The sequence below is a fragment of the Meriones unguiculatus genome, chromosome 8 (assembly GCF_030254825.1).
Source record: "Meriones unguiculatus strain TT.TT164.6M chromosome 8, Bangor_MerUng_6.1, whole genome shotgun sequence".
NCBI lineage: Eukaryota > Metazoa > Chordata > Mammalia > Rodentia > Muridae > Meriones > Meriones unguiculatus.
In genome coordinates, this window is record NC_083356.1 from 13077804 (window position 1) to 13105307 (window position 27504).

General features: G+C 53.6%; 1 protein-coding gene across 10 annotated transcripts; it reads left to right on the plus strand.

Annotated features, from left to right (window-relative positions):
• Window positions 1-1001: 1001 nt before the first annotated feature.
• Sbf1 (SET binding factor 1) lies at window positions 1002-26340 on the plus strand. Of its 10 annotated transcripts, XM_060388831.1 has the most exons (43): window positions 1019-1251; window positions 4476-4523; window positions 7590-7675; window positions 7996-8133; window positions 8310-8468; window positions 8552-8662; window positions 9010-9033; window positions 9273-9378; window positions 9501-9633; window positions 9718-9826; window positions 9903-10016; window positions 10137-10214; window positions 10587-10700; window positions 10839-10967; window positions 11052-11150; window positions 11228-11432; window positions 11516-11628; window positions 12328-12477; window positions 12743-12811; window positions 12898-13059; window positions 13138-13406; window positions 13501-13673; window positions 13754-13827; window positions 13901-14096; window positions 14312-14439; window positions 14827-15005; window positions 15112-15248; window positions 15337-15544; window positions 16108-16304; window positions 16387-16524; window positions 19290-19367; window positions 19734-19915; window positions 19995-20174; window positions 20870-20971; window positions 21624-21809; window positions 21890-22016; window positions 22092-22222; window positions 22296-22526; window positions 24619-24726; window positions 24834-25045; window positions 25513-25600; window positions 25682-25813; window positions 25900-26340. In XM_060388831.1, exons 1-43 carry the CDS (start codon window positions 1197-1199, stop codon window positions 25996-25998), a joined length of 5757 nt encoding a protein of 1918 aa, XP_060244814.1. In that variant the 5' UTR covers window positions 1019-1196; the 3' UTR covers window positions 25999-26340. The 10 variants fall into 10 exon arrangements, with proteins under 10 accessions (XP_021494640.1, XP_021494641.1, XP_060244814.1 ...); XM_060388834.1 differs by lacking the exon at window positions 19290-19367; XM_060388832.1 differs by lacking the exon at window positions 9010-9033.
• Window positions 26341-27504: the final 1164 nt, after the last annotated feature.

Consider the following 27504-nt stretch of genomic DNA (forward strand, 5'->3'; position numbering starts at 1 on the left):
GACAGGCCCTCACGCCTTTTTTTTTTTTTTTTTTTTTTTTAATTTGGACACAAGGTTTTCCAAAGAAGCCTAGGAGGGCTGTACTGGAACTCATGATCCTCCTGCCTCAGCCTCCCAAATGCTGAGATTATACGCTTTCACTACTGACTGGACTTCTCATTCTTGAGTTGGGTTTCATTCATTCTCCAGGTCTTGCGAGGGGTGGGGGAGGTGAGGGGGGAGGATGCAAGTGGGTAGCTTGTCTTTCAGTTCCCACAGAAACGAAATTCGTCTACAAACAAGCCCAGTCCTTCCACTTTAACTTCCCTAGTCAAGGACAGCGCCTCCCCTACAGTGCCCAATCCCTTACCATTCTCATATCACGGCAAGAGGTCTGGCTAACCCCGGGAACTCCAGAGTGGTTCGACCTCCCAGGAAGGTGACCCACACTGGGACATGCAGCAAACCGTTTTTTTGTTAGTTTGTTTAAGGCAGTAGTTGGCCTTCCCATCCACTCACGTGGGGTAATATCTAGCGGCTCTTTTTGCACTGGGAACTTAAAAACAAAACAAAACTGTAAAGTCTCTTCCCTGGCCACTGTGAGGTTGGCAGAGTTTGAGACGAAGCCCTGGCCCCCTGGTTTGGTCCTCTAGTTTGGGAGACTAGCTGGACAAGGCCTGGGTTCCACTGGCTTGTTTCAGCCTGACTGAGCTGGAGCCTCGGGACCACGCCCCTGAACCTCTGGATTAGGGTTTCCCACGGGGAGGTCCAGGTCTTTCTTCATTCCGGGGCTTCAGTCCTGACCGGGAAGTATACCCTAGTCCTGACCGGTGTCTCAGGTCGAAATGTCGGCCGCGGGACCAGCATAGCTGGCCCGCCCCGGCCGCCGTCCACTTCACCCGCCCAAAGGGTTGCTCTGGTCCTTGAGAGTAAGGTAGTGGGCGGGGCAGCGCTCTCTGGACCCGCCTCACGTCGGCTGGACCAATGGAAGCGCGCTGTGCCAGGTCCCGCCTACACGGGAGGGGCAGAACTGCGCAGGCGCATGGAGCGCCCGGGCGGGCCGGCTGGCTGGGAAGATGGCGGCTGAAGCCCTGGCCAGAGGCGCCGCAGAGGAGCGGGCTGGGGGTGTCCTAAGTGTGCAGCTTAGGGCCAGCACCGGGCCATGAGCGCGCCGCCATCGAATCCTCGAGCCGTGGAGCCCGCCTGCGCCCCTTGCCATGGCGCGGCTCGCGGACTACTTCGTGCTGGTGGCGTTCGGGCCGCACCCGCGCGGTGAGTGCTGAGTCTGAGCGCCGAGGGACGAAGTGGGGGCTGAGGGTCTGGGACTGAGGATTCGAGGCTGAAAAGACCCGGCCAGAGGCAGGGTCGGGACCTGGGGACGAGCTCTCAGGGCCTGCGAAAAGAGCCCTCTGGTTATTGGCCACGGTGGCGTCCGGGTCAGCCCGCGAGGACCCCGAATTGCTTGGCCTGTGTAAGAGCCATCCTCCTACACCTGGACACCTGCATCGGTGTTCCGAGGTGGGCAGGGTCGTGTCGCCGGGGCGTGGGAGGTGGAAGGGCCTTGCTGCAGTTCACTCTCCCCGATTCCAAGTTGGGTGGGATGGGCGCACCCCGACTTGGCCGACCGCCGGTGGCTTGTGTCTGGGAATTTCAGAGAGGGGGGCGGAACGTTGGTTTTCCAGCTTCTCCGACCCAGTGCTAGGTCTGAAACCTCAAGCACGATTGATGGGGTGCAGTGGAGGGGGAGGGGCTCAGAAACTGCTAAATGGAGAGGTGGTATTGAACTGGACTTCAGAAGAAAGTTTCAGACTTAGAGGAGAGCATTCCTGGTGCTCGAAAGCCAGGCCCTCAGTGGGGGATCAGTGTGGTGATTGGTGCTCGTGTCTAGGAGGCCCTGGTCTGGGGTTAGCACCTGTGTCTGAGAGCCCTTCAGTCCAGGGGGTAGGAGAAAACAGAGCCTGACAGTGACATCAGCAACAGCCATGGAGACAACAGTGTTGGGGTGTTGGCTAGAGTCCTCAGTGTGCCAGGCCCTGCACAACCCTTTGTGTGTATGATCTCATTTCTCCCAATAGCCCACTGAGGTTGCTTTGCTGTTGCCCTATCTTCAGAGTAGAATCAGGCAGAGAGAAGTTGAGTGTGGATCTGGAGCAGAGACTGGGACTTGTACTCTGGCTGTCAGAGTCCACCTACAGAGGGCCAGTATCTTAGGGACAACTGTGGCCAGATGAGGCAGCCCTTAATTCCTAGACATAATGCCTCCTACCATGTTCCAGTTACCTCTTCCACACAGTTATCCTGTTGCTTCTCAGTCCAGCTGTCACTGCCACCACTCAGGACCCAAACTTTCTTGTTTGCTTTTCTTCTTGCTAAGTCTCCACAGAGACTGTTCCTTTGTTTAATGTCCACATGCTGGACCCTGTGCCCACTGGGAAACCTCTTCATCATCATGTCTGTCTCCAGACCCTCTCCAGTATGCTTTCACCAAGCACCCACTTCTCCCTGCTCTCTCATGTAGTCAAGTGTGTGTCTTTTGGCACTCAGTCACAAGCATCTGTCTTTCCCTCCAGAGAGGGAGTTCTCAGAGGCAGAGACCACATTGTCTTCATCCCCCTGTCCTGTTTGAGCAGGAGGCTTGCCACCAATGTTGTACTGTCTCACAGAGAGAGAGAGTCTGTGCTCCAAGGCATATGTGAAGGTCAGCGAGGTTCCTCCACCTGGGACAGGAGTGCTGCTGGAGAATGAAGAAACAAAGCTGGCTGTGGGCTTGTTTTTGTCTGAGGGGTCTAGGGCTGCATCCTGGGCCAGGGCTAGGGGAACAAAGTGGACTTGGATGGTGGCTAGAGAAGTGTGAAAAAGTCCTGCGAGGCAGAGAATGTAGGTAGAGGCCAGGTCAGAGGTACAGTGGCAGTGGGGTGAAAGTTGAGCATGAGTATGAGGCTGACATGAGGCTCCATGAGAAGCTTGCTGTGATGCATTTGGGTTTACTGATTGAGCCACACATGAGATATGCACACCTGACCTCTGAGCAGGATAGAATAGAAGGCTGAGGACTAAGGTGGCTTCTTTTCCTGAATGGTGCTGGAGTAATTCTCAAATTATCCATCACTGTGGAAACAGAAGGCCAAGGAGCCCTCTAAGCGTTGCCTTCTAGGGTCAGAGTTGACTAGTCACTGGCTAACCGCTCAGCCTCAAGGCATTCCTTTCAGGAACCAGCTCAGAATTGGGTTTCTGGGTGTGGGCTGAAGGTAGAGCTATAAGGCAAGGGATATGAGTACCAGGAGTTAAGACTCAAAACTGAGGACCACACGGAGAAGAGCTTGTCCTCCCTTGGTCACTCTATTAATCCTTGGTTTTGTGTTAGTCATTGTGCTCTCTGTGCCTCAGTTTCCTCATCTTGAGATGGGATGACTCACACTAAGCTGCTACAAGGCTGTCAGGAGCACTCACATGTGAAAGTATAGCACAAGACAGGCCCAAGGAGACGATTTACATCTACTTAAGGTCTGAGTGGCAAAATGTGACCACTGTTGGAGAAGTGTTTCTGAGGAAGGTGAAGGGCCTGCTGTGTACTGGCTGCCCTAGGACACTGGGGCAGGGATGCAGGGTCTTTTAAGTGAAGGGGTATGAGGGAGAGAAGATGCCTTATTTTTGTTTTTAATCAGAACTCTTTCTCTGGAGTTGCTTGGAGTAGAACCTGAGTGCCTTTTAAAGCTGTCTGGGTTGGATCCAGAGTCCTACTTAAGGTAGCATCCTGGTTGCTAATGGTTACAGTTGGTGACCTGTAGGCAAGGTTACAGACAGTAAAAGCCTGGGCTATGTGTGAGCCTTTCACTTTGGGTTTCACTATGAAGTTTAGAGGGTGCGAGCTGGTGCAGCATAGGCCCCTTACCTGTTGATCAGGGAACATTTTGTGTATGCACCTTGTCTTGTCACTAAACTGGATACCTTCCTTAGCATGAGAATCAGATAGCTTAGCTTGGGACCCCTGCCCAGCTCCTAGAAGTGGTCAGTTAATTGCATGTAGCCTGGCCATTGCTCAGTTATCAGACACTACCTGACCTAAACCTGACAAGTACCCTCCTACTACTGCTAGGGAGGAAGAGATAGATCTCCATCAACCAAGAAAACTACTTCCATTCCATGGCCTGGCCTCCTTCAGCCCTGATGGTAATGAGGTGGCCACATTCTTGGGCCCCAGCTATTGTCCCCACCCATGGCCCTGCCCTCCCTCTAGATCAGGTTGGGGCTGTTTGGGATGGCTGCAGCTTCCTCTCAGCCACCCACCCTGGGAGCTTAAGGGTCCGAGGTCTTGGATTAATGCTGTGGTCTGCTCATGGATGGGGTAGGTCAGGGAGAACAGCTGGGACTATAGGCCGCCTCTGCACGTGTCCTCTGCTGCACCTCGCCTGGGGCAGCATGTCCTCCTGTTGAGGTAGGATAGGTGGGAAAGCAGGAAGGTAGTACTCTTTTGTTTCCTCTCCCTTTTGCTACAGCTGGGCTCTTGAGAGGCAGCGGCTACCTGGTGCTGTCCAGCACGAATGGTGAGTCAGCCAGGGGAAACTGCTATTCTTTCTTTGCCTTCCCACAGTGCACACTGTCCATGGCTGGCCCTCCAGGCATCGGAGCCTGGCACTGGTGATGGGGTGCTGCCAGCAGATGACAGAATACATGGTCTGTATTCTGCCAGTCAGGCCCCCAGCCTGCAAGGGCCTGGCTGCTGGAGGAAGCTGTTGCTGAGGTGCTTTGAGTACGGGAATCCCACTGTCTTCCTAGGGTGAGCCTACCTAGCCTGTGGGTTCAAGAGGGACTTCCCATCTCTGCTTCAGTGGGCCTTGGTGTCCATCCTCCATAGGCTTCCCAAAGAGCCTATGTAATATATGGCTGTACTATTGGGATTAGTCCTAGTACTGTTGGGATAGGGAGGATGGGTGCTAATTCTCTTTTCTACTCAAAGTGGATAGTATTTTGGTGGGTCAAGAACAGCCATTGTAGATTACTGTTGCTGCCAAAAGCCTTCAGTGGGTGACAGACACAGAGGAATATATTTACCCAAATGCAAATCAGAAGGTCAGGGTCTTAGAGAAGCCGGAGGAGAGAGTTAGAAGGCTTCCTCACGGTCTTATTGAAAAGGCCTGCTGTGCCTTAGGGCTCCGGAAGTTTTTCTGTGCTTCTGACTGTAGAACCTGTTTGTTTGTGAGGTGTGAGTTGGGCTGGGTGTGGGAAGATGGTCATATAGCTGACTACATGCATTCAACAAGCCTTAATTAGGCTGTAGTCTTTGCCATGCATGGAAGCTTGTGTCTGCTCAGGCTACTACAGGTGTACCGTTTGCCTGGAGAGGGTCTTATACTTGTTGGAGGAAGGATTTCAGGGTCCTGCCACAGGCCCCAGATTTAGATAGAGAGTAGATAGCAAGCTTCCTAGAGGAGAAGGGATTAGACTGCACCCTGAAGGTCAAATCCTGGGCTGTCTACCCGTCTATCTTTATGAGGCGGTTGTGAGTCTCATCAAAGGAGCTCTTTAGACTGTAGAACACTCAGAAGACTTTAAAGCTAGTGAGAAGTGGGAATTAACATTTCACAGGATGAGGGATGCTGTCAATGGATGGTGACCCTCCTCTCTGTGCCAACTCCCCTGGGAGGAGAGGCTGCTAAAAACAACCCTTGGAAGGCTACTAGCCCTCCTGGCCTCGGGGAAAGGCTGTCGAGTAGAGGCTACGGTCCCTGTCTGCATACCCCCCTTCCTTCCTCCGCCTGCTGCCTCGTGGCAAGAACTGGGTGAGCCCTGGGTGCCAGCCAGGGCTGGGCCCAGATGGTGGTTTAGGGCCGAGCACAAGGAGGCTCTTGCTTGAGTGGGTGGGGGGAGGAGCCACAACTGGGTGGGGGTAGTTGGTGTGTGCTTGTGCATGTACATATGTGCCTGTGCGTGTGCGTGTGTGTGTGTGTGTGTGTGTGTGTGTGTGTATGTGTTTTTTCAGCGTGCGTAGACTGCCCAGGCCTGTTGAGGGTGGGGCCTGAGGGACCCCCTGAGGGTTTTATCTTGGTGGGACATGTGCGTGGGTGTATGTAGGTAGGCATGACACCATCAGACACCTGTCCCTTCCTTGTCTGTTGCCTGTCGCCTACAGAGTATTGGTGGTAGGAGGAGGGGAGCAGGAAGCTGAGGTTTTCTGAGTCATAATAGGCCCCTGCACCCCACCACCTCCTGCTTAGCAGCAACCTTCCTAGTGTTCACATCCTTGGTGTTTTCTTCATGGTTCTGGAGGGGTGGGTGGTCTCCCATGGTTGTAGCTGAGTTTCTTTGCTTTTAAAGGACCTGGGAATTGTGTGTCGTTGTGTGGGTTTAGGGCTTCAGCATGACTGTGTTCAAGTGGACCAGGCTGGCTGGATGTGAGGCCGTAGCCTAGCAGGCCCATTGCACACTGAAGTTTCTGGAACTTAGGGCTGAGCAGGGAGGATCCTAGAAAAGTTTCCATGTTTTGCATCCTCCCCTCGCTGTCTGCCTCTGCTGCTCCACTGGTGGGAGCGTCAGCATTGCGGCTGGTCCACGTAAAGGATGAGGGGGCACTGTGCCCTGGGATCTTGGAGTTGTAGATGTGAGAGGCCTGTCTTTCTTTCCATATCACAGTAGTTCTCATCCTGTGGGTTGAGACGCTTTTGGGCTCATATATCAGTGTCCTGCACACCAGATATTTACACTATAATTCATAACAGTAGCCAAATTACATTTATGAAGTGACAACAAAATAATTTTGTGGTTGGGGGTCATCACAACATGAGGAACTGTATTAAAGGGTCACAGTATTAGGAAGGTTGAGAATCACTGCCTTACCATGTCCCATCTCCATGAGTATATGAGGCAAACGACGTCATCCCACGTCATCATTGTTACTGCCACTCTGCCTCCTGATTTAGCGGTGGAGGGGTGAGCCCCAGGCAGGGAACTTCACCCCGCCTACATAGATTGTACTTAGAAGCATTTCCTTTGCTGGTACAGATGGAGGGAGTTTGAGAGATCCAGAGTTCAGAGGGGCAGATACTTGCTAAACTCTTGTCTTCTGAGACTTGTGCTCTGGGAGGAACTGTCTCTGAGGTACTGCGGATAGGTAGCAATTTGGAGCTGTGGTTGGTGCTTCCACCCCCCAGCGTCAGAGGAGCTGAGGCTTGAATTCCACACAGATAACAGGTGTGAGCATGGGCCCAGGCAGACAGGTGACAGGGATCACTAGATACTCAAACATGCCCCGTATATCCAGACATGCCCACTGTCTGCATGTTGTCCACGTCGGGGGTTGAGGGTTAAAGCTGCAGGTTGGCAGTCGGGGAAGGTGTTGAGCGGTACAGCTGGAATGAAAGGTTAGGCTGGCTGCTAGGTGGAAGGAAGGGCCTGGGCACTCCTCTACCCTCCTTATGCTGGCCTTGGGTTCTGCAGTTGTCCAGTGGCCTACCCACCCAGAAGTGTACTTAGAGAAATGGTAGCTCCAGGAGCCTAGACTGGTCTGGTGCCAGATGAGAAAGAGCTGTTTCCGTCCTGGGCCAATCCTGACAGCACGAGGGCTCGGGGGTGGGCTGTGAGAGGGTGCTCTGACCACCTGCTCTTGTTCTCAGGGAGTGGGGAAGGCCAGGGCCAGATCCTGCAGCGCTTCCCGGAGAAGGACTGGGAGGACAACCCTTTCCCCCAGGGCATTGAGCTGGTGAGTGTGGAGGCCTAGCATAAGGGGATGTCAGGTCTGCTGTTGCGGGTAGCTGGCCTGACAGGCAGGGTGTCTTGCTCATGTCACTGTGTCCCCTGTAGGCTTCACCGTAGATGGTGAGGCCAGCGCTGTTACTCCTTTCACCAAGAGGGCTGAGGCTAGGAGGTTAAGGTGTTCCCTAGGTAACTAAAAGGTGCTTCGTATGCCCTGCGCCTCCAGGCCCTGGCAGTGCAGATGCTTGAGGGCAGGTGGTGGGGACAAGGGGGCTAGTTCTTACTGAAGGTGTGGGGGCAGGCACTAAGGCTGATCCTTCCCTGCAGTTTTGCCAGCCCAGTGGGTGGCAGCTATGTCCCGAGAGGAATCCACCGACCTTCTTTGTGGCCGTTCTTACTGACATCAACTCTGAGAGGCACTACTGCGCCTGCTTGACCTTCTGGGAGCCAGTGGAGTCCACACAGGTCAGCGTAAGCTCTGGTGTGCAACATGTGAAGCTGAGCCTTGGGCCATGGCCAGCTTGCTCTACCTCTGGGGGTATGTTCCTGTTGGGGAAGGCTGGGTCTGAGTCACCTCTGTCTTCACTTGGTCTCACGGGATGATTCTGATGAGAGCCAGGAGAATGGGCTTCTGTCTGCAGGAAGTGGTGTGCACCGAAGATGCCGCAGAGAAGGAGGAAGAAGCAGATGAAGGAGGCCAGGCACGGTTGTCATCCACAGCACCAGCCCAGCCTGGTCAGCTTTTTGCTCCAAAGACCCTGGTGCTGGTGTCTCGACTGGACCATACAGAAGTGTTCAGGGTGAGGCGGGCCACCATAACAGTGAGGCAGGGCATGGGGTATTCCTGTCAGTTGTACCACTGTTCCCTATCTGGTTGTTGCAGAATAGTCTTGGTCTCATCTATGCTATCCATGTGGAAGGCCTGAACGTGTGCCTCGAGAATGTGATTGGGAACCTGCTCACGTGCACTGTCCCTTTGGCCGGGGGATCTCAGGTGGGTCTTGGAGACAGCTGGATGGCCACAGGCCCTCCTGCTACAGTCACAAGAGGCGAGGATAGGGTACGCACTGTTGGGCACTCGTAGTCTGGCTGCCTGAGCACATACAGCCCAAGGCCTTAGATAGTCCCTTCTGCTTTTGGTGCCATCCTTTGTCATCTCTTCTTAGCCCTGTCCACTTACTAGGCTTTGTACCTGTACCTTTGGGCGTGCATCTTCAGTCTCTCTATGCTCTTGATCATTGGATGTGTTCTGTCTCTGGATGCTGTTGTTCGTGTATCTGTCTGCCTCCTTCTGTGTGCCCTGTGTCTAATAGTGTCTCTCTGTCTGTCTGTCCTGTGCAGCTGGACTCTGTTGAGGAAGGAGCGGTATGGATTCTTTGTTTCTTCTGCCCACTCAGGCCTTGCCCCCACCCAGATCAGAGGCAGCCCCCCTTACCTTGAGTTTTCTCTGCAGCACTGTTCAGCCAACAGAGGCAGGGTGTGACCTTTCCCTCCAGTCATCCAAGCCAGTCCCATCTCAAGATTTGTCAGCTCACCTGGGGCCAAGTGTCCAGATCTGATACATCTGACCACACTGCTAAGCTCTGGTCATTTTCTTCCTGCAGAGAACCATCTCTCTGGGGGCTGGTGACCGGCAGGTCATTCAGACTCCACTGGTAGACTCACTGCCTGTCAGCCGCTGTAGTGTGGCCCTACTCTTCCGCCAGCTGGGTGAGACTGCCTCTTAGCCCGCACCAATTTCCTGCCCTGGGACCGGTGGTCAGAGGTGTGGGTGCTCCCTGTATACGGGAATAGGGACATGGGCCCTCACCAAGACTGTCGTCTTCCTTCAGGCATCACCAATGTGCTGTCTTTGTTCTGTGCTGCCCTTACCGAGCACAAAGTCCTCTTCTTGTCCAGGAGCTACCAACGTCTTGCCGATGCTTGCAGGGGCCTCTTGGCGCTGCTGTTCCCTCTCAGATACAGGTGCTTTTCTACCTGGCCTCTCCTGGTCCCTCTGCCTACCCCCGCGTCCTCTGGGCCTTATAGTGTCTTCTGGGCCTGTTGCAGCTTCACGTACGTGCCCATCCTGCCGGCGCAGCTGCTGGAAGTCCTCAGCACACCCACGCCTTTCATCATTGGGGTCAATGCAGCCTTCCAGGCAGAGACTCAGGAGCTGGTAAGGGCTGTGCCTTGTGTCTGCATCACTGCCTAGGCTTGCTGGTCTCTCACCACTTGCTCCCTCTGGTGCACAGCTGGACGTGATTGTTGCTGATCTTGATGGAGGGACGGTGACAGTCCCTGAGTGTGTGCACATTCCACCCCTGCCAGAGCCACTACAAAGCCAGACCCACAATATTCTGAGCATGGTGAGGGTTGGGAACAGGGTGGGGCTGGAGCTGGGCTTGTGGGAGCCATCACCTGCCAGCCAGGGAACCCAGAGCCTAAGGTCATCATGCAGTTGTCCCTGTTCCCCTCTCTTTCCACAGGTCCTGGATCCAGAGCTGGAGTTGGCTGACCTTGCCTTCCCACCTCCTACAACATCTGCTTCCTCCCTCAAGATGCAGGTGGGGTCACTACTGCTTTGGTGTGGAGATTCCAGTGCCTCTAATGACCAAGCTAATGGTGCTCAAACGTTCAGCCCTCCTCCAGGCTGACCTCAGGCTTCTGTTGCCTTGGCAGGAAGGAGCCTGAGAGCAAAGGAGCTATACTGGCAGTTAGGTGTGTTAATTGTGCCCAAGTCAGTCAGTACAGTGAACCAACCAATCAAGGGGCCCTGGAACAAACAGCTCTTGCACGTTAGGACTCACTTGGCTAAGGAGCATTATATGGAGCGGCAAAGGGGGTGGCAGTGGTGCCTGGCTGTGAATGGGAATGGAGAGAAGTACTTGAATGATTCCTGGGACCTGACTCTCACCTGCAATGGCCTGTTCTCCCAGGACAAGGAGCTCCGTGCTGTCTTTTTGCGGTTATTTGCTCAGCTCCTGCAGGGTTACCGCTGGTGCCTGCACATTGTGCGCATCCACCCAGAACCCGTCATTCGCTTCCATAAGGTAGGCTCTGGGGCTGGGGCTGGGGCTGGGGCTGGGGCTGGGGCTGGGGCTGGGGCTGGGGCTGGGGCTGACGCTGACGCTGACGCTGATGCTGACTCCAAGAGTCCACAGGGAGCTAACTTCCTGCTGTTTCCCCAGGCAGCGTTCTTAGGCCAGCGTGGGCTGGTGGAGGATGATTTTCTGATGAAGGTGTTGGAGGGCATGGCCTTTGCAGGCTTTGTATCAGAGCGAGGGGTCCCCTACCGATCCACAGACCTGTTTGATGAGGTACAGCCCTGCCCCTGCCTGTCTCCCTGTCCCTTCCCCAACCCACTCAACTGACTCTTATCACCTTGCCTCCTTCCCCCTTAGCTGGTGGCTCATGAGGTAGCACGGATGCGAGCAGACGAGAGCCATCCACATCGTGTCCTGCGTCATGTCCAGGAACTGGCGGAGCAACTTTATAAGAATGTATGGTGGGTGACATGGAGGGCATGCTACCACTTTGGTTCTGGTCCACTAGCCAATGCCTGCCCGTGTTCCCTCAGGAAAACCCATACCCAGCTGTTGCAATGCACAAAGTGCAGAGGCCAGGTGAAGCCAGTCACCTGCGGCGGACCCACCGGCCATTCCCCCGGCTAGATGAGGGCACAGTTCAGTGGATTGTGGACCAGGCTGCGGCCAAGATGCAGGGTGCACCCCCAGCTGTCAAGGCTGAGAGGAGGACTACTGTGCCTTCAGGGCCCCCCATGAGTACGTAACTCCAGGGGGAAGGCAGGCTGGTTTAGGAAGGGTATGGGGCCAGGAGTTGAAGTAAGCATGTCCCTTCTCTTTAGCGGCCATACTGGAGCGATGTAGTGGGCCTCACATCAACAGTGCCCGTCGCCTGGAGGTAGTACGGAATTGCATCTCCTATGTGTTTGAAGGGAAAATGCTTGAGGCAAAGAAGGTGAGTTTTGTTGGGTGGAACCTCTAATCTGGGCCGGGGCAGCAGCTCTCAGGAGACTCAGCTCTGTCTTCTAGTGTAGTAGATGCTGAGCCTCTGCAGTGGCTGGGCGGCTAGAAGGGCGCTCTTTCATCGAGTGGACAGCAGTATAGTGTATACTCTGTGTACAGTGTAGGCCTCTACATGTCAAGGGTTTTTGGAGTTTTTGTCTGGGGGAACAGTAGACAGTCTGGCCTACACACCATATAAGCAAGGCTGACTGTTCTCATCCTGCCTCGGCCTCTTGAGTGCTGGGATTACAGACCTAAGTCGCCATGTCTGCATTTATGTTGCTTTAATAACAGTCTTGCATGCTGTTCTGCCCTCCATTGTGTTCATGAACACCTTTGGGGTCTTACTGACATTTGTGTGGCGTTTCTGTGGGGTCTTCTTCCAGAGTACCATGTCCACACTTGCTTGGGAACCTTGCATCTCTTGTGTCTCTGTCCTCATGAACTGTCCTTAGTGGAATTGCTGGGTCTGCTGGAGGATTTAGTCTGATTTTGGTCAGTGAAGCCCAGAGCTTGGGTGCACCTGACTTACATTGGCCTTTCGTCTTTTCTGTGCTCGGAGCCTGAGCTTGGCTGCCTTCACATTGACTCTGGCTGAGAACTTCCGCTGTGCTGCCTTCTGTTACACATTTCCTCTTGTCTCTGCCTCCAGTCGCTTCCAGCTGTGCTCAGGGCCCTGAAGGGGCGAGCTGCCCGCCGCTGCCTCGCCCATGAGCTTCACCTGCATGTACAGCAGAACCGTGCGGTTCTAGACCATCAGCAGTTCGACTTTGTGGTCCGCATGATGAATTGCTGCCTGCAGGTGAGGCTGGCCCTCATCTTACCAGTGGTATTGCATGAGGGAAGAGTGGATGTAGGGGTCTCTTCCATGGGATGGGCTGGGGGAGGTCCAATTTCGATGGAGAATGGGGATCTGAAGAGAGTCCTTGTTGGAACTGACTTTGAAACCTGGGCAACAGTTCCAGGGGGCAGTGGTGGTAGATGCTGGCCTGGGGTAGCCAGAGAGGTGGGATTGGATATGATGCTCTGTAGTAAGGGTTCCCTGTCGCTCACGGCCCTCCTCGCAGGACTGCACTTCCCTGGATGAGCATGGCATCGCAGCTGCACTGCTGCCTCTGGTCACAGCCTTCTGCAGGGTAAGTGTTGGCCGTTAGGTGGGGGTCGGTCTCCTCTCCAGTCTGCTGACCATGTGCTCATGACCTTTTGAACTTCATGTCTGTAGAAGCTGAGCCCAGGGGTGACACAGTTTGCGTACAGCTGTGTGCAGGAGCATGTGGTGTGGAGCACCCCGCAGTTCTGGGAGGCCATGTTTTATGGGGATGTGCAGACCCACATCCGGGCCCTCTACCTGGAGCCCTCTGATGACCGAGTGAGCCCCTCCCAGGTACGCAGGGCTCCTTGGGCCTGAGCTGGGTTGGGGCAGGCACCGTGGCCCTGGCTTACTCTTGTGGTGCCATGACAGGAGGTTGGGGAGGCACAGTCTCAGGATGGCGCACCATCTGCCCTGGATGTGGCCTCAGAGCAGCGGCGCCTGTGGCCAACCCTGAGCCGTGAGAAGCAGCAAGAGCTGGTACAGAAGGAGGAGAGCACTGTGTTCAGCCAGGCCATCCACTATGCCAACCGCATGAGCTACCTTCTGCTGCCTCTGGACAGCAGCAAGAGCCGGCTGCTGCGGGAGCGAGCAGGGTTGGGAGACCTGGAGAGTGCCAGCAACAGCCTAGTTACCAACAGGTGGGGTGGCGCCAGTGGTGAGGCCTGGGCCAAGGGATAAGGCTTACCGTGGGAGGGGGTGGGTGCTGACACCCACACCCCCCTCTTGGCCCAGCATGGCAGGCAGTGTGGCTGAGAGCTATGACACAGAGAGCGGCTTTGAAGATGCAGAGACGTGCGATGTGGCTGGGACTGTGGTCCGCTTCATCAACCGCTTTGTGGACAAGGTCTGCACAGAGAGTGGGGTCACCAGTGACCACCTCAAGGGACTGCATGTCATGGTGCCAGGTATGGTGGTATTGGGCACGGCACTGTTCTTCAGATGGGTGGCTGTAGGGGCCCAGGGTGTAAGACCTGCTGTCCTCTAGACATTGTCCAGATGCACATTGAGACCCTGGAGGCTGTACACCGTGAGAGCAAGAGGCTGCCCCCCATACAGAAGGTGAGCAGTGGCTGACCAGCTGTGGGGACAAAGGCCTGGGCTGTGTTCTAAATTTCTGCCGTTTCCTGTACAGCCTAAACTGCTGAGGCCACGCCTGTTGCCTGGTGAGGAGTGTGTCCTTGATGGCCTTCGAGTGTACCTGCTGCCAGATGGGCGTGAGGAGGGTGTAGGGGGCAGTGGAGGGGGCCCTGCTCTACTCCCAGCCGAGGGCGCTGTCTTCCTTACCACATACCGCGTCATCTTCACGGGGATGCCTACTGACCCCCTGGGTAAGCCTTTGGACCTTTTTCTGTGCCTCCCCAGCTCTTTGAAGTAAAGAAGACTTACCTGTCCCTACCCTTTTCTCCAAGAATCCAACCGCTATGGGAGATGGGCCCTTGTATGCTCCTTCCCTAAACCCTCCCAAGACTTCCATATCCGGTACCCTGAGATATGTGTCCTTTTCTTCTCCCTTCCCGTCATGATTCTGCTTGGCCTGTGTAAGTGGGGGAGCAGGTGGTAGTCCGCTCCTTCCCCGTGGCTGCATTGACCAAGGAGAAGCGCATTAGTGTGCAGACCCCTGTGGACCAGCTTCTGCAGGACGGGCTGCAGCTTCGTTCCTGCACATTCCAGGTGTGTAAGCTCTTGTCCACTGGGGCTAGGTGGAGCCCTGTAAGTGGGTTCCTGCCAGTGAGTTGTTGACTTGGGGTCATCACATTGGCTCTCAACTTGGTGTCACCTGACCTTTTGAAATAGTGGCCTCTGTGTCTTTGTCTTCATCCTTGGGTCCAAGCTTTGAGTGTACTGTCTCAGCTGAGACCTCATCAAGTAGCCACTGAAACTTAACAGTTTATGCACATCGGACCCTGAGTCACGTGGACATGAGGGCTTTCCTCAAAGTTGGCCTGACTCTGTGGTGTGCATGCCATAAGAAGGGAGCCTTTGAGAAATGAGCACTATCTGATTAGGATGGGGCCTGATGGCCACGTAGAGCCCTAAGGGTTTCTTCGTCTGACCTAGCTGCTGAAAATGGCCTTTGATGAGGAGGTGGGATCTGACAGTGCGGAGCTCTTCCGAAAGCAGCTACACAAGCTTCGGTACCCAGCAGACATCAGGAGCACCTTCGCATTCACACTCGGCTCAGCCTACCCTCTTGGCCGACCACTGCGGGTCGCCAAGGACAAGGGTCCTTCATTCAGGTATGGAACTGGGTCGCAGAGCCAGGGCCGCCGGGTACTTGTCGTGCCCCTAGCATGCTCTCCTGGACTTCATGCCTCGCATATCTGTTGGACTTTCACATCCCAGAACCCTGTCCCGGAACCTAGTGAAGAATGCCAAGAAGACCATCGGGCGGCAGTATGTTACTCGGAAGAAATATAACCCCCCTGGCTGGGAGCATCGGGGCCAGCCACCCTCTGAGGACCAGGAGGACGAGATTTCAGGTGGGAGCAGGGTCCATGACCCCATGGAGGCTGGGGCCTGGAGTGGGTGGCTTTGGGGTGCTGACTCCCAGCTATACTCTTTGCACAGTGTCAGAGGAGCTGGAGCCCAGCACACTGACCCCGTCCTCAGCCCTGAAGCCCTCTGACCGCATGACCATGAGCAGCCTGGTGGAGCGGGCGTGTTGCCGTGACTACCAGCGCCTTGGACTAGGTACCCTGAGCAGCAGCCTGAGCCGGGCCAAGTCTGAGCCCTTTCGCATCTCTCCTGTTAATCGCATGTATGCCATATGTCGCAGGTGAGGGCTGGCCAGGACACGCCAGCAAGATTTTTCCAGGGCTCACTAGGGTAGTAGGCAGTGCTTGGACATCTTCCCTTCTTGACATGGGTCCCAGACACGGACCCTGGAGAAACAGGGAACATGGACAGGAGGTGGATAGAGGGTTGGGCTGCAGGTTTGGGGGGCACCCAGATAAGCACATGGGAGCCACAATGGCTTTGCTCCATGTGTCCCCGATGTTGGCCCTTCTTACTCTATATAAGGCTCTGTGGGTAGGCATGGGGCAAGGCCTTAGAACTGCCCTCATAGAGCTGGAAAGATGGCTCAGTGGTTAAGAGCATTGGCTGCTCTTCCAGAGGACCCTGGTTCAATTCCCAGCACCCACATGACAGCTCACAATTGTCTGGTCTGTAACTCAAATACAGTGGATCTGACTCCCTCATGATGTATGTATGTATGTATGTATGTATGTATGTATGTGTGTGTATGTATGTAAAAACACCAAAATGCACATAAAAATAAATTAATAAAAAAAAAGGTAAAAGTAAGAACTGCCCTCATGATACCTCCAACTCCTGCAGCTATCCAGGATTGCTGATTGTTCCCCAGAGCATCCAGGACAATGCCCTGCAGCGTGTATCCCGCTGCTACCGCCAAAACCGCTTCCCTGTAGTCTGCTGGCGCAGTGGGCGTTCCAAGGCTGTGCTGTTACGCTCTGGTGGCCTGCATGGCAAGGGTGTTGTTGGTCTCTTCAAGGCCCAGAATACACCTTCTCCAGGTACTCCTTCCCTGTTCTGTCTGTCTACCTACCCTGCCTGTCCAATCTCTGCCTCCTTCAGCTCCAGCTTCTCCTTTCTCAGGTCAGGCGCAGGCAGACTCCAGCAGCCTGGAGCAAGAGAAGTACCTGCAGGCTGTGGTCAGCTCCATGCCCCGTTATGCTGACTCGTCAGGACGAAACACACTCAGTAGCTTCTCCTCAGCCCACATGGGTGGTCACGGTGAGAGGGTGCTTTTGGGTAAATGGTGGCCGTAGAGCAAAGAGGACTTTGAGGGGCTATGGCAGCATTTATGGTGGGCTAGCCAGTAGGGAGCAGAAATGGCTTGATTGCGGGTATTGGGTATGGGACAAAGAGAGAGACTCCTCTCCGAGTTCTGGAACAGGGCAGGAATACTGCCCAGACCAGGTGAGTGTCCTGAGAGTCTGTCTCCTCTGACCATAAAGCTGTCCATTCCCTCACCTTCCTTAAACCAGCATACCCACCAGAGGCCTCTAGGTCCAACATACCTTGCTGTGTTTGCTGATGCCTGCAGCCCTTGGAACATCCTTAAACTCATTTATTATCCTTCCTCTATCCTGTCCCCTTCCAACTGCCACTTTGCCCATTCATTGGCCTTCATGCTCTTCTGCCCGGGCTCTTTGGGTCTTGTCTGCATTGTTCTCACTGTCCTTGTCATCCTCTCCCCTGTACAGATATCATGGCACCTGAACACACTAGAAGGGGTGTCACGCCACCTTCCCATGCTGATTTCTGCCTGTGAGGCACACACACTGTTCTCTGCCTGAGAACTGCTATTATCATAATTGAGTGCAGAGCCTTCGGTCCTTAGGAGTTGGGTCAGTTGTGTGAAGGAGGCCCAGAGGTCAGGTGTGTGCCTCTGCCTGTTAGTTGAGTCCCTTTCTTTTGCTGCCTGGCACTTGCTGCCCAGCACTAGGTCTGGGCTGGGCTGTGTTTTCACAGTTGGTCTAGATGGCAGTGCTAATTGAGTGGTGCCATGCGTATGCTCTCGACACTTACTACTGAGGGCAGATAACCATGTGTTGGCTGGTGGGTAGCAGGTGAACTGTGAGTTATGAGCACTGCTCTTGTCTGTCCTGTTCTCATGGTGTGGCTGGTAGATGCTGGGATCCTTAGCAGTGGATTCTTTGGCTTACAACTCTAGTCACCAACTTGCATACATAGGCCAGTCAGTGTCAAGCTGGATCCTTGTGTCTGGAAATCTGTCTCAGCAGTAGCTATGGCATCTGCCATAGGCTACAGACGATGTCACTTTGAAGTAAGTTGCCCCAGTCCATCCTGTGTGTCCAAAAGGTGGTAGCTGTATGCCAGGCCTTAACCTCTAGTCCCTCCCACCCCCTCTGAAGTTGTGGGGCTCCACTTTTTCTTCTGGGTTTAGCTCTTGAGAGCATGGTGGTACTGGTGGTTTTTAGGCTGGTAGTACTTTCCGCGAACAAAATCTGTCTGTCTGTCTATCTGGTTCCTAAGGTTAATTGTTCCTTCTTGTTGTTTTTGAGATTTCTCCTTGTAGCTCTGGCTGTCTTGGAACTTGCTTTGTAGACCAGGCTGGTTGCAAACTCACAGAGCTCCATCTGCCTCTGCCTCCCAAGTGCTGGGCTTAAAGGTGTGCGCCACCACACCAGGCCAAGTCTGTTCTTGCCTGCCCTTATCTGCCTTCCCTCTTTGTTGTTCTGTTTTTTTGAGACACGGTTTTTCTGTGTAACAGTCCTGGCTATCCTGATAACTTACTTTGTAGACCAGGCTGGTCTTGAACTCACAGAGACCTGCCTGCCTCTGCCTCCCAAGCACTGGGATTAAAGGAGTGTGCCACCAAGCCCCGGCACCCTTCCCTGTTTCTGTAGCCATTCCTGGCTTCTTCATTGCCTGTTGAATTTATGGTTCTCATCTGTATTCACCAGTGCTTGTCCAGTGATCCTCATCTCTTGGTAACATTGGCTGGCCGCTGATGCTTAGGACAGGGCAGCAAGTCTGCTGTCATGGTTACCAGGTGATGCCAGTCTGATGGGTAGGCCAGACTGACCCATTGTTGCAGTTCCCTGAGAATACCTGCTTTCTGTGTGAATGAGTTTTACGGTTGCTTTTCTGCCAGAAATTCTGAGTGGCACCTTAATGCAGCATCCTCCCCTCAGAATATGTGAGCCTGCATCTTCCCTAGTGTCCCCAGGCCATCGCTTTAGCCTTCTCCTATGCTAGTGTTTACAGTGTAGGGCTGCTCTCCCTGGCTGTCCATTGATGATCAGGAGTCTGGCTTCCCTCAGCCCTACTTGGATCTTCAGCTAGCAACCTAAACAGGCTGTCTGTACTACGAGTTGCGTAACTGCCACCTGTAATGTAGGGTTGACAGAGAAGTCAGAAGATGGAAGGTTGTCCTTGAGCTTGGCCATAGACATGTCTGCATTGGATGGGGTAATGGTGTTTTTCTGTTCTTGTGTTAGGCCTGTGCATAGGCAGGTAAATCTGATGTGTGACTCAGGCTTCTCCCAGACACTGCTACATTGTCACAGCCTGTAACTCTGCCTGGTGCAGTCCTAAGACTCAGATCTGCCTGTGTCCTGGATTAAATTGTTCTCCCATTCCTCTGGCTCTTCTTTCTCTCTCCCTCTTCCAATTGCCTCAGGCACCTCTTGTGTTTTGTTCTGGGCGAGGCTACTACCTGGTTGTATGTTGAACACTTCGCAAAATTGTCTATCAGACAGACCCTGGCTTAATCTAAAGGAAGAGGGTTTAGGAGAGATTCGAAGACAAGGTTTCTCTGAGCCATTTGGAGCACAGTCCAGTATTCTAAAGCCTGACCCTTCCCAGCATTAGAGACCCTCTATACCTAGTTGCCCCTGGTGGGGAGGACCCTTGCCTGGACCAGACAAGGGTCCATCCTGCTGCCGACTGCTGGGAGTGGGGCTTGGTGGGAGCCTCTAACAGCCCAGGCCTGGGACCAAATCTGAGCCTTCTCTCTGCTGTGCCCCTAGTGCCCAGCCCCCGAGCCAGGGTCACCACGCTGTCCAACCCTTTGGCGGCCTCGGCCTCCAGATGGACTGCGTCCCGAGGTACCGTACTGCGGCTCTTCTTTGCCTGGCGCTGATAGCCCCTAGGATGAGTCGAGCTGTCTTGGGCACTAATATCTCCTTCCACACCCGGCACTAACGGCCCCTTTGTGACAGACTAGCACGACTGACTCCTCCTAGCCCTAGTTACTTACCTGCCCAGCACCTGATCCCAGTCCAGACACTAACACAGGCCAAACCCCGTGTGCCTCAGCATCTGTGTGTTCCAGCCCTCCTCCCTCTCATGGCCTGCCGACCACTCTGCCCTGCCTGGAAACTCAGTCCCCTCCCTGGAGGCCAGGCCCAGCCAGCCCCAGGTAAGTGATGCCCGGCCCTCAGCCTAGTGCTTACTTAATATCTCCTTTGCAGGTAAATGGAGCAGTGTCCGAGCCAGTGGTCGCAGCAGTGGGCTTGGTGCTGATGTGGGCTCTCGGCTGGCTGGCAGAGATCTCCTCAGTACCCCACACACCAATGGAGCCCCGCCTGACTCTGGCTTTCTGCGGCCACAGCGTGCAGCCCTCTACATCATTGGTGACAAAGCTCAGCTCAAGGTACCCGGAGCAGAGATCCAGGGCCAGTGGGGAGCACAGGGCTGGGCATGGCTCACAGTCTTCTCTGGCCTTCCTCCAGGGCGTACGTCCAGATCCCTTGCAACAGTGGGAGCTGGTGCCTATCGAGGTGTTTGAGGCAAGGCAGGTGAAAGCCAGCTTCAAGAAGTTGCTGAAGGCCTGTGCACCTGGTTGCCCTGCCACCGAGCCCAGCCCAGCTTCCTTTCTGCGCTCACTGGAGGACTCAGAATGGCTAATTCAGGTCTCTGTACTGCCTCTGCCTCTCTTCCCACCTGGGTGCTAGGTCAGCCTCTAGGTCTGGATTTGCTTGTTTGACATATTGGGTACAAGGAGGAGGTGATGGCCACTTCCTGTGTAGTGTCAGGTGTCTAGGAGGCAGCTGATAGTCTGGGCCTATGGGAAGGAAGTTGGGTAGGCCAACATTGAAAGAGATGTTGGAGCCAGTCTGTTGTCCTCAGGGAGTTTGAAGTCCCGTGTGGCGTTTGGCTTGTGGGCCAGGGCTCTCTGCTGCTTTGTTGTTTTCGGAGAATGGAAATGGGTGTTGTGTCAGTGATGCCCTGTGAAAACTAGTGTGCTTAGGGAGGGGACTGCTGTGCATCTGAAGGGCAGGGACTTACTCTTTTTGAGACAGGGTCTCACAATGTAGCACGGGCTGACCTAGAACTTGTGCCACTTGTAGGTGCTGGGATTACAGGCATCCACTACCTCACCCAGCAAAGGAACAGGGAACAGGGACTTCTGAGCCTGCCTCCCTTGTCATGGGGGTTCTGGGAGGGGTGGGCAGGCTGGAGGAAACGTGCAAGCGTATCCAGAGCAGAACAGAACGTGTTCAGCAGTGAGTGCCGTAGATATTGCTGGCCTCACAAGGATTCTGTGGCTGTGCGAGCCTCTGGGGCCTGAGTGGCTGTAGTGTCTAAGGGTTGCCTGTCCATGCAGATACACAAGCTGCTGCAGATATCGGTGCTGGTAGTGGAGTTGCTAGACTCGGGCTCCTCTGTCCTGGTGAGCCTGGAGGATGGCTGGGACATCACCACTCAGGTATGTGTGTGGCGTGTTGTAGTAAATTAAAAATAAAATGGTGTTGGGCTATAAAATGTTTATTATTAACCCTAAGATTACCACAGCGGTATTATTTAACCCGCCATCACAAGTAACGAGACACAGATACCTGTTAGATTTATAATTGCCTTATTTATCTTGGGCAGAGCAAATATTTCACTTACAATGTCTCAATATCCTCATCATCCATCTCCCAGCCCCCATTCAATGCCCTCTTCCTCAATCCTCCTAAATTGGACTACCTTTCATCCTTGATCCCATGGCACTTGCTTATACTCTTCATCTGGGCCTTTTCATGCCGTTATTGGAGTCCTTCCTCTGCCCACGTGGTGTTTTCTCCAGCCTAACCCATCCTGGCATCCTCCTCCTTCCTCTCTTCCCATCTGTTCTGTCCTTTCCGTGATTCCTCATGGGATTCTCCAAAGCCTGAGAACCTTAGCTGTGCCTACCCCATTCTGCCCTGCCCAGGTCTAGACTGTTTAATCAGTCGCTCAGTGATCATGGCTTAGGCAGGTTTACACAGACTACTTAGCGTCAGACCAACCTCCAACAGGGCAGGGCAGGGCAGGGCAGGGCAGGGCAGGGCTGGGGAGGGCCTCTGGACCCTCCTGACATCTGGTGGTGCTGGCAGGTGGTGTCCTTGGTGCAGCTGCTCTCAGACCCCTTCTACCGCACTCTGGAGGGCTTTCGCCTGCTAGTGGAAAAGGAATGGCTGTCCTTTGGCCATCGATTCAGCCACCGGGGGGCCCACACCCCAGCTGGGCAGAGCAGTGGCTTCACACCTGTCTTCCTGCAGTTCCTGGACTGTGTACACCAGGTAGGTGGGTTTCCATGTAGGTAGGCTTGAGTTAGGATCCCCTAACCGGACTCCTGACCCCTGACCCCTACTTCATACAGGTCCATTTACAGTTCCCTATGGAGTTTGAGTTTAGTCAGTTCTACCTCAAGTTCCTCGGTTACCATCATGCATCCCGCCGTTTCCGGACCTTCTTGCTGGACTCTGATTATGAGCGAATTGAGATGGGTATGTAGGGAGGAAGGAAATGTGGGGTAACTACCTGGGCCAGAGGGCCCTAAGCTCAGTGCTCCTCTCGTGTAGGGTTACTGTACGAGGAGAGGGGTGAACGCAGGAGCCACCTGGCATGCAAGTCTGTGTGGGAGTATGTGGACCGGCTGAGCAAGAAGACCCCCATGTTCTACAACTACACATACGCACCCGAGGACACGGAGGTGAATGGGGCCAGCCTGGGGCAGCAGCTCAAGCATGGCTCAGCTTCTGAATGTATGGCTTGCTTGCTCCCAGGTGCTGCGGCCCTACAGCAACGTGTCCAATCTGAAGGTCTGGGATTTCTACACCGAGGAGACGCTGGCTGAGGGACCCCCTTATGACTGGGAACTGGCCCAGGGCCCCCCTGAGCCTCCAGAAGAGGAACGGCCTGATGGAGGTGCTCCCCAGAGCAGGCGCCGTGTGGTATGGCCGTGCTATGACAGCCGCCCTCGAGTCCAGCCTGATGCCATCTCACGCCTCCTGGAGGTGTGTGCTGCCCCGACACTGGGGGCCTGTCTGTGCGTGCGTGCGTGCGTGCGTATGAGCACACATGCGCACGCCGCTCTGCCTCCGTGTGGGTGTGCATGCTTTAGAGGTTGGGGTAATTTTGTGAATGAAGGTGCGAAAAATGATAGTTCGGAGATTAGAGGAGTCGGCTTGATCTGATGTTTTTGGAGCCACACAGCTTTCCTATGGCATACACACCTACTATTTTATTTTTGTTCTAGCAACTTTGTTTTAAAGAAGTTAAAAAATAGAAAAGCTATTTTGCCAATCCCATTATATCTTTTTTTTTTTTCCTTTTCCAGTACTGAGAATTGAACTCAGGGCCTTATATATGTTAGGCAAGTGTTCTACCACTGGGCTATAGCTGAAACTTGGTTATTATTATTAATTTTTTTTTTTTTTTATTTTATTTTGAAACAAGGTATAAGTTATCCTAGCTGGCTACAATTTGAGATCCATCTGCCTGAAGCCTCCCCAGTAGTTAGGAATACAGGCATACTCCAGGTCTGGCTTCTAATAATCTTTTTTTTTTTTCTTCTGTGTATATCTAGTCCGATACTAGCTCCTTTCAGTCTGAGGACTTTTACTCTGTCTTGTAATGCAGATCACACATTCCCTCCAGCTTTTCTTCGGTTTTGTGCCCCCAGCCCTCTGTTCCTCTTAGTGGTGCTGTAGATAAGTGAATCAGTCCCAGGACCTGTATGTACTTACATGTACATGGCTAGTGCTCTGCCACAGAGCCATACATACCCTTGTATCTAAGTTGTTTTTTTGTTTGTTTGCTTCCTTTTTTGAGGGCGTTTGGTTTGGTGTTTAAGGGTGTTACCTAAAGTTAACCTGGAACTCATTTTTTATTCCAGGCTGGCTTCAAATTCAGTAATCCTTCTGCTTCAGCCTCCTAGGTATGGGATTAAAGGCATATGCCATCATGTTCAGCCATTTTTATTCTTTGAGACAGGGCTCATGTAGCTAAAGAGGGTCTTGAGCTCCTCCCTGATCCTTTTGCTTCAGCCTCCTAGGTTTTAGGATTATATTTGTAAACTAGCGTGCCCAACTCTTACGTTTAAAAGATACGGTGTTGCTGTGTTTCCCTGGGCTGGCCCGGAACTCACGGGCTCAGTGTTCCTTTTATTTTAGTCTCCTGAGTAGGAGAAGGACATGGAAAGCCGTGCCTGGTTTTACCTACCTGCCCCTCCTTGTAGTCACTCGGTGGCGCTGACTATTGAATCCAGCTTTGTGCACAGGACACACAAAGTGGACCTCTGAGCTGTGCTACCCTCGGCCATGTGCCTTTGTTTTCGAAGGGCATTTTCTCTGAGTTTAAAATTCAGATGTGACAACTTTTCACATTCAAGCCCCACCCTGGCCCCTCATTAAGAGAATGCTAATTAGGCCCACATACTACATTCAGTTTCAAGATATCATTACATTGTTTCCTGGCTTGCATTTTCTCTAAAATCAGTGCTCATTCATACCCTTGTGAACCGTATAATGTTATCTTTTGAGATAGGGTGTTGCTATATAGCCCTGGTTGTCCTGTAACTCAGAGAGACTGGCCTGCATCTGCTTCCTGAGTACTGGGATTAAAGTGGTTTACCATCCCTGGCCTAGATATATTTAACTTTTTTAAAATTACATTTACTTAGTGTGTGTGTGAAAGGTCAGAGGTCAGCTTCAGGAGTCAGTTCTCTCCTTCCATCACGTGGATCCTAAGGATTGTACTTCGGTTGGCTGGCTTGGTGGCAAGCGCCTTTATTGGCTAAGCCATTGCACCCACCCAGTCTGGGTTTCTGTTTTGTTTTGTTGATGTTTATCTTTTAATATTTTTTAGGTTAAAAAAAATCTTTATGTGTGTGAATGTTTTCCTGAATGTATGTATAATGTACCACACACATGCCTGGTACCTACAAAGGACAGAAGAGGGCATTGGATCCCCTGGAACTGCAGATAGTTGTGACTACCATATGGATGCTGGGCATCAAACTCAGCTCCTTTGTGAGAACAAGTGCTGTAACTGCTGAGCCATCTCTCCAGCCTCTGGTTCTTCTTTTTGTTCACCTATTCTTCCCAGGAGCTGCAGCGATTGGAGTCAGAGCTAGGTCGACCTCCTGAACGCTGGAAAGATACGTGGGACCGGGTGAAGGCTTCGCAGCGCCTTGAAGGCCGACAAGATGGACGTGTGAGTGGGTGGGGATGGTAGGCTGGTCTGAGGAACACCAGGTATGCGGGCTGCTGGGAGGTGGAGGCTGCCTAGCCTTGATATAAACTCCATTCTGCTTCCTTCAGGGTACCCCTAGCTCACTACTGGTGTCAGCTGTGCCCCACCACCGCCGTTCGCTAGGGGTCTATCTACAGGAGGGGCCTGTGGGCTCTACTCTTAGCCTCAGCCTGGACAGTGACCAGAGCAGCGGCTCAACCACATCCAGCTCTCGTCAGGCTGCCCGACGGAGCACCAGCACCCTGTACAGCCAATTCCAGACAGCTGAGAGTGAGAACAGGTGTGAGAGGCAGCTCCTACTGCTACACAGTTACTTCTGGACTGGGAATTGCATGTACATAACTTTCAAATGGGGCTAGGTTCTTTGAGGTTTTAGTAAGCATAGGTCAGCATCAAAAGAGCCTTGGGTTTGTAGAACTGGTGTCTGTAGCAGGGCTGAGATGGAGCCAAGGGGTACCCATAAGACTGCCGCTAGATGAAACTGAGGCCAGCCAGGGTCCATGCTCCCTTGAGCCTGGAGTAGCCATTTAACTCTGGTTGCCTCACAGATCTGACTGCTAAGTATTCTTCCTGTTTGGAGGTATCTGTGTCACGTGGGACTATCTCCCCAATACCCTTAAAGTTCTGGGATTTGGGACCCAGCGTCTTGTCACATGTTGCATGTAGAGGGACCAACCCTTCATCTAATTTCTAGGGGTGGTCCCCCACCTAATAGTTAACCTGGCCCTGATTCTGATACAAATGCAGGTCCTATGAGGGCACCCTATACAAGAAAGGGGCCTTCATGAAGCCCTGGAAAGCCCGCTGGTTTGTCCTAGACAAGACCAAGCACCAGGTGAGTGACTGACGATGCCAGGACAAGGGAAATGGAGAGAAGATAGGCCTGTCCTAACTGTGCCTCTCACTTCTCACCCAGCTGCGTTATTATGACCACCGAGTGGACACAGAATGCAAGGGTGTCATCGACCTGGCAGAGGTAGAAGCTGTGGCACCTGGCACACCCACCATAGGTGCCCCTAAGACTGTTGACGAGAAGGCCTTCTTTGATGTGAGCCTCTGCCAAAGGGTGGGGAACACTGGGACAAGGGGCTTGTAGTTGAAGGGTTCACGGAGTCAGTAACCTGCTCTTCCCAGGTGAAGACAACACGTCGCGTTTACAACTTCTGTGCCCAGGATGTGCCCTCAGCCCAGCAGTGGGTGGACCGGATCCAGAGCTGCCTGTCGGATGCCTGACCCCTCCCGGCCCTGCCCGGGCTGCTCTGCTTCCAGTCGTTACAGACCACTAGGGGTGGGCAGGGCCGCCCCGGCCATGTTTACAGCCCCGGCCCTCGACAGTATTTGAGGCCCTGAGCCCCCAGCACTTGTGTGTACAGCTCCCGCCCCGCCCCGCCTGGCCAGCTCTAACTTATTGTGGTGTCATGGCTGAGCCGTTTAGGGATGCGGCCATGGTACAGCCCTGCATTGGGCTTGTAAATAGTCCACCCCACCCAGCCCATCAGTGTGCTGGCCCTGGCCGGCTGGCTGTGCTAAGTTGTTTCTAGAACCAGAGTCTATATAAAGAGAGAACTAACGATACACTTGTGCGCCTGCATCAGCCTTGTGAGTCATGGCTGCTGCTCAGAGGGGCTCCTCTGTCTCAACTCTGGGGTCTTCTGAGTGAGCAGAGGGTTGCTGTCTTTCTTGTATGTCTCTTCTGGAGCCTGAGCCCAACTTCCTCCAAGATCCTGTGGCCATGGCTACCCAATTTCCCCAGGCCTCCATGCCAGAGAAAAAAGCCCCATCTTCTCCTCCCCCCAAACAGCTCTGGAGCATCAGCTGACGTTAAGGGGAGCTCTAGAGTGTTTGCAGACGGAGTGAAAGACCTAGGGCAACTGTTCCGAAGCCAAAAGACAAAGGCCACACACCCTGGGCAGAAAGGAGCATGGACTCTTAGGAAAAAAGGTCCCCAAGGCAGCTAGGAAGGGGGAAATGTGGCTAAAGGGGGGGTGGGGGCACAACACTCAGTGGTCTGTGGGTCACAGATTGTGGGTCCTATGCTGTCTGCACCTACTTTGGAGGTCCCTGATCATACCATCTCAGGGCACTGGTGATTTCTGTTGCTAGGCTTGTTACTGCTCTCCTTTCCTACTTGCCCGTGAACTCCACTAGGCCTAGACTTCATTAGTTATGGACTTGCAGTCAGGGCTGGGGCAGAAGGTAGGCAGAGAAGTATGTGTGCTGTGTGGGTGTCCCAGTGTGGCTGTCGATGGCTAGCAACTGGTGATCTTGGCCCTCCCTGTCTCATTAAGGTAGAGGGTGAGCAGCAGCAGGTGCAAAAGCGGAAGCTCCAATGAAGACAGACTCCAGAGGTGTGACCCTTCTGTAGAGGGAGGTGGAAACCACTTGACTTTGAAATCCTATCAACTCTAGGCTGTATCATCATTGCTTCTGTTCCCCACAACTGGGCATGGGTGACCTTAGCTCTCTCCTGGAACTGAGTTAGACTGTGATTCAGAAAATCCATCAGGACAGATTCTGGGGAGGGAGAGTTTTGCTCTCCACATTTCAGTTTTCAAGTTAAGAGCTGGGGGAGCAGCTGAGACACCCTATACTGCGAACCTAACCCTATAATGCTGCCCGAAGCCCAGGGCAGAACCACAGGATCCAGTGAAGGAAGTTAAGGTGCTGCTGGGCGGGAGGAATGTGATCCTTGGGCTGAGTCACTTCCAGAGGGAAACGCCTCTTGTACACTTCCCTGGA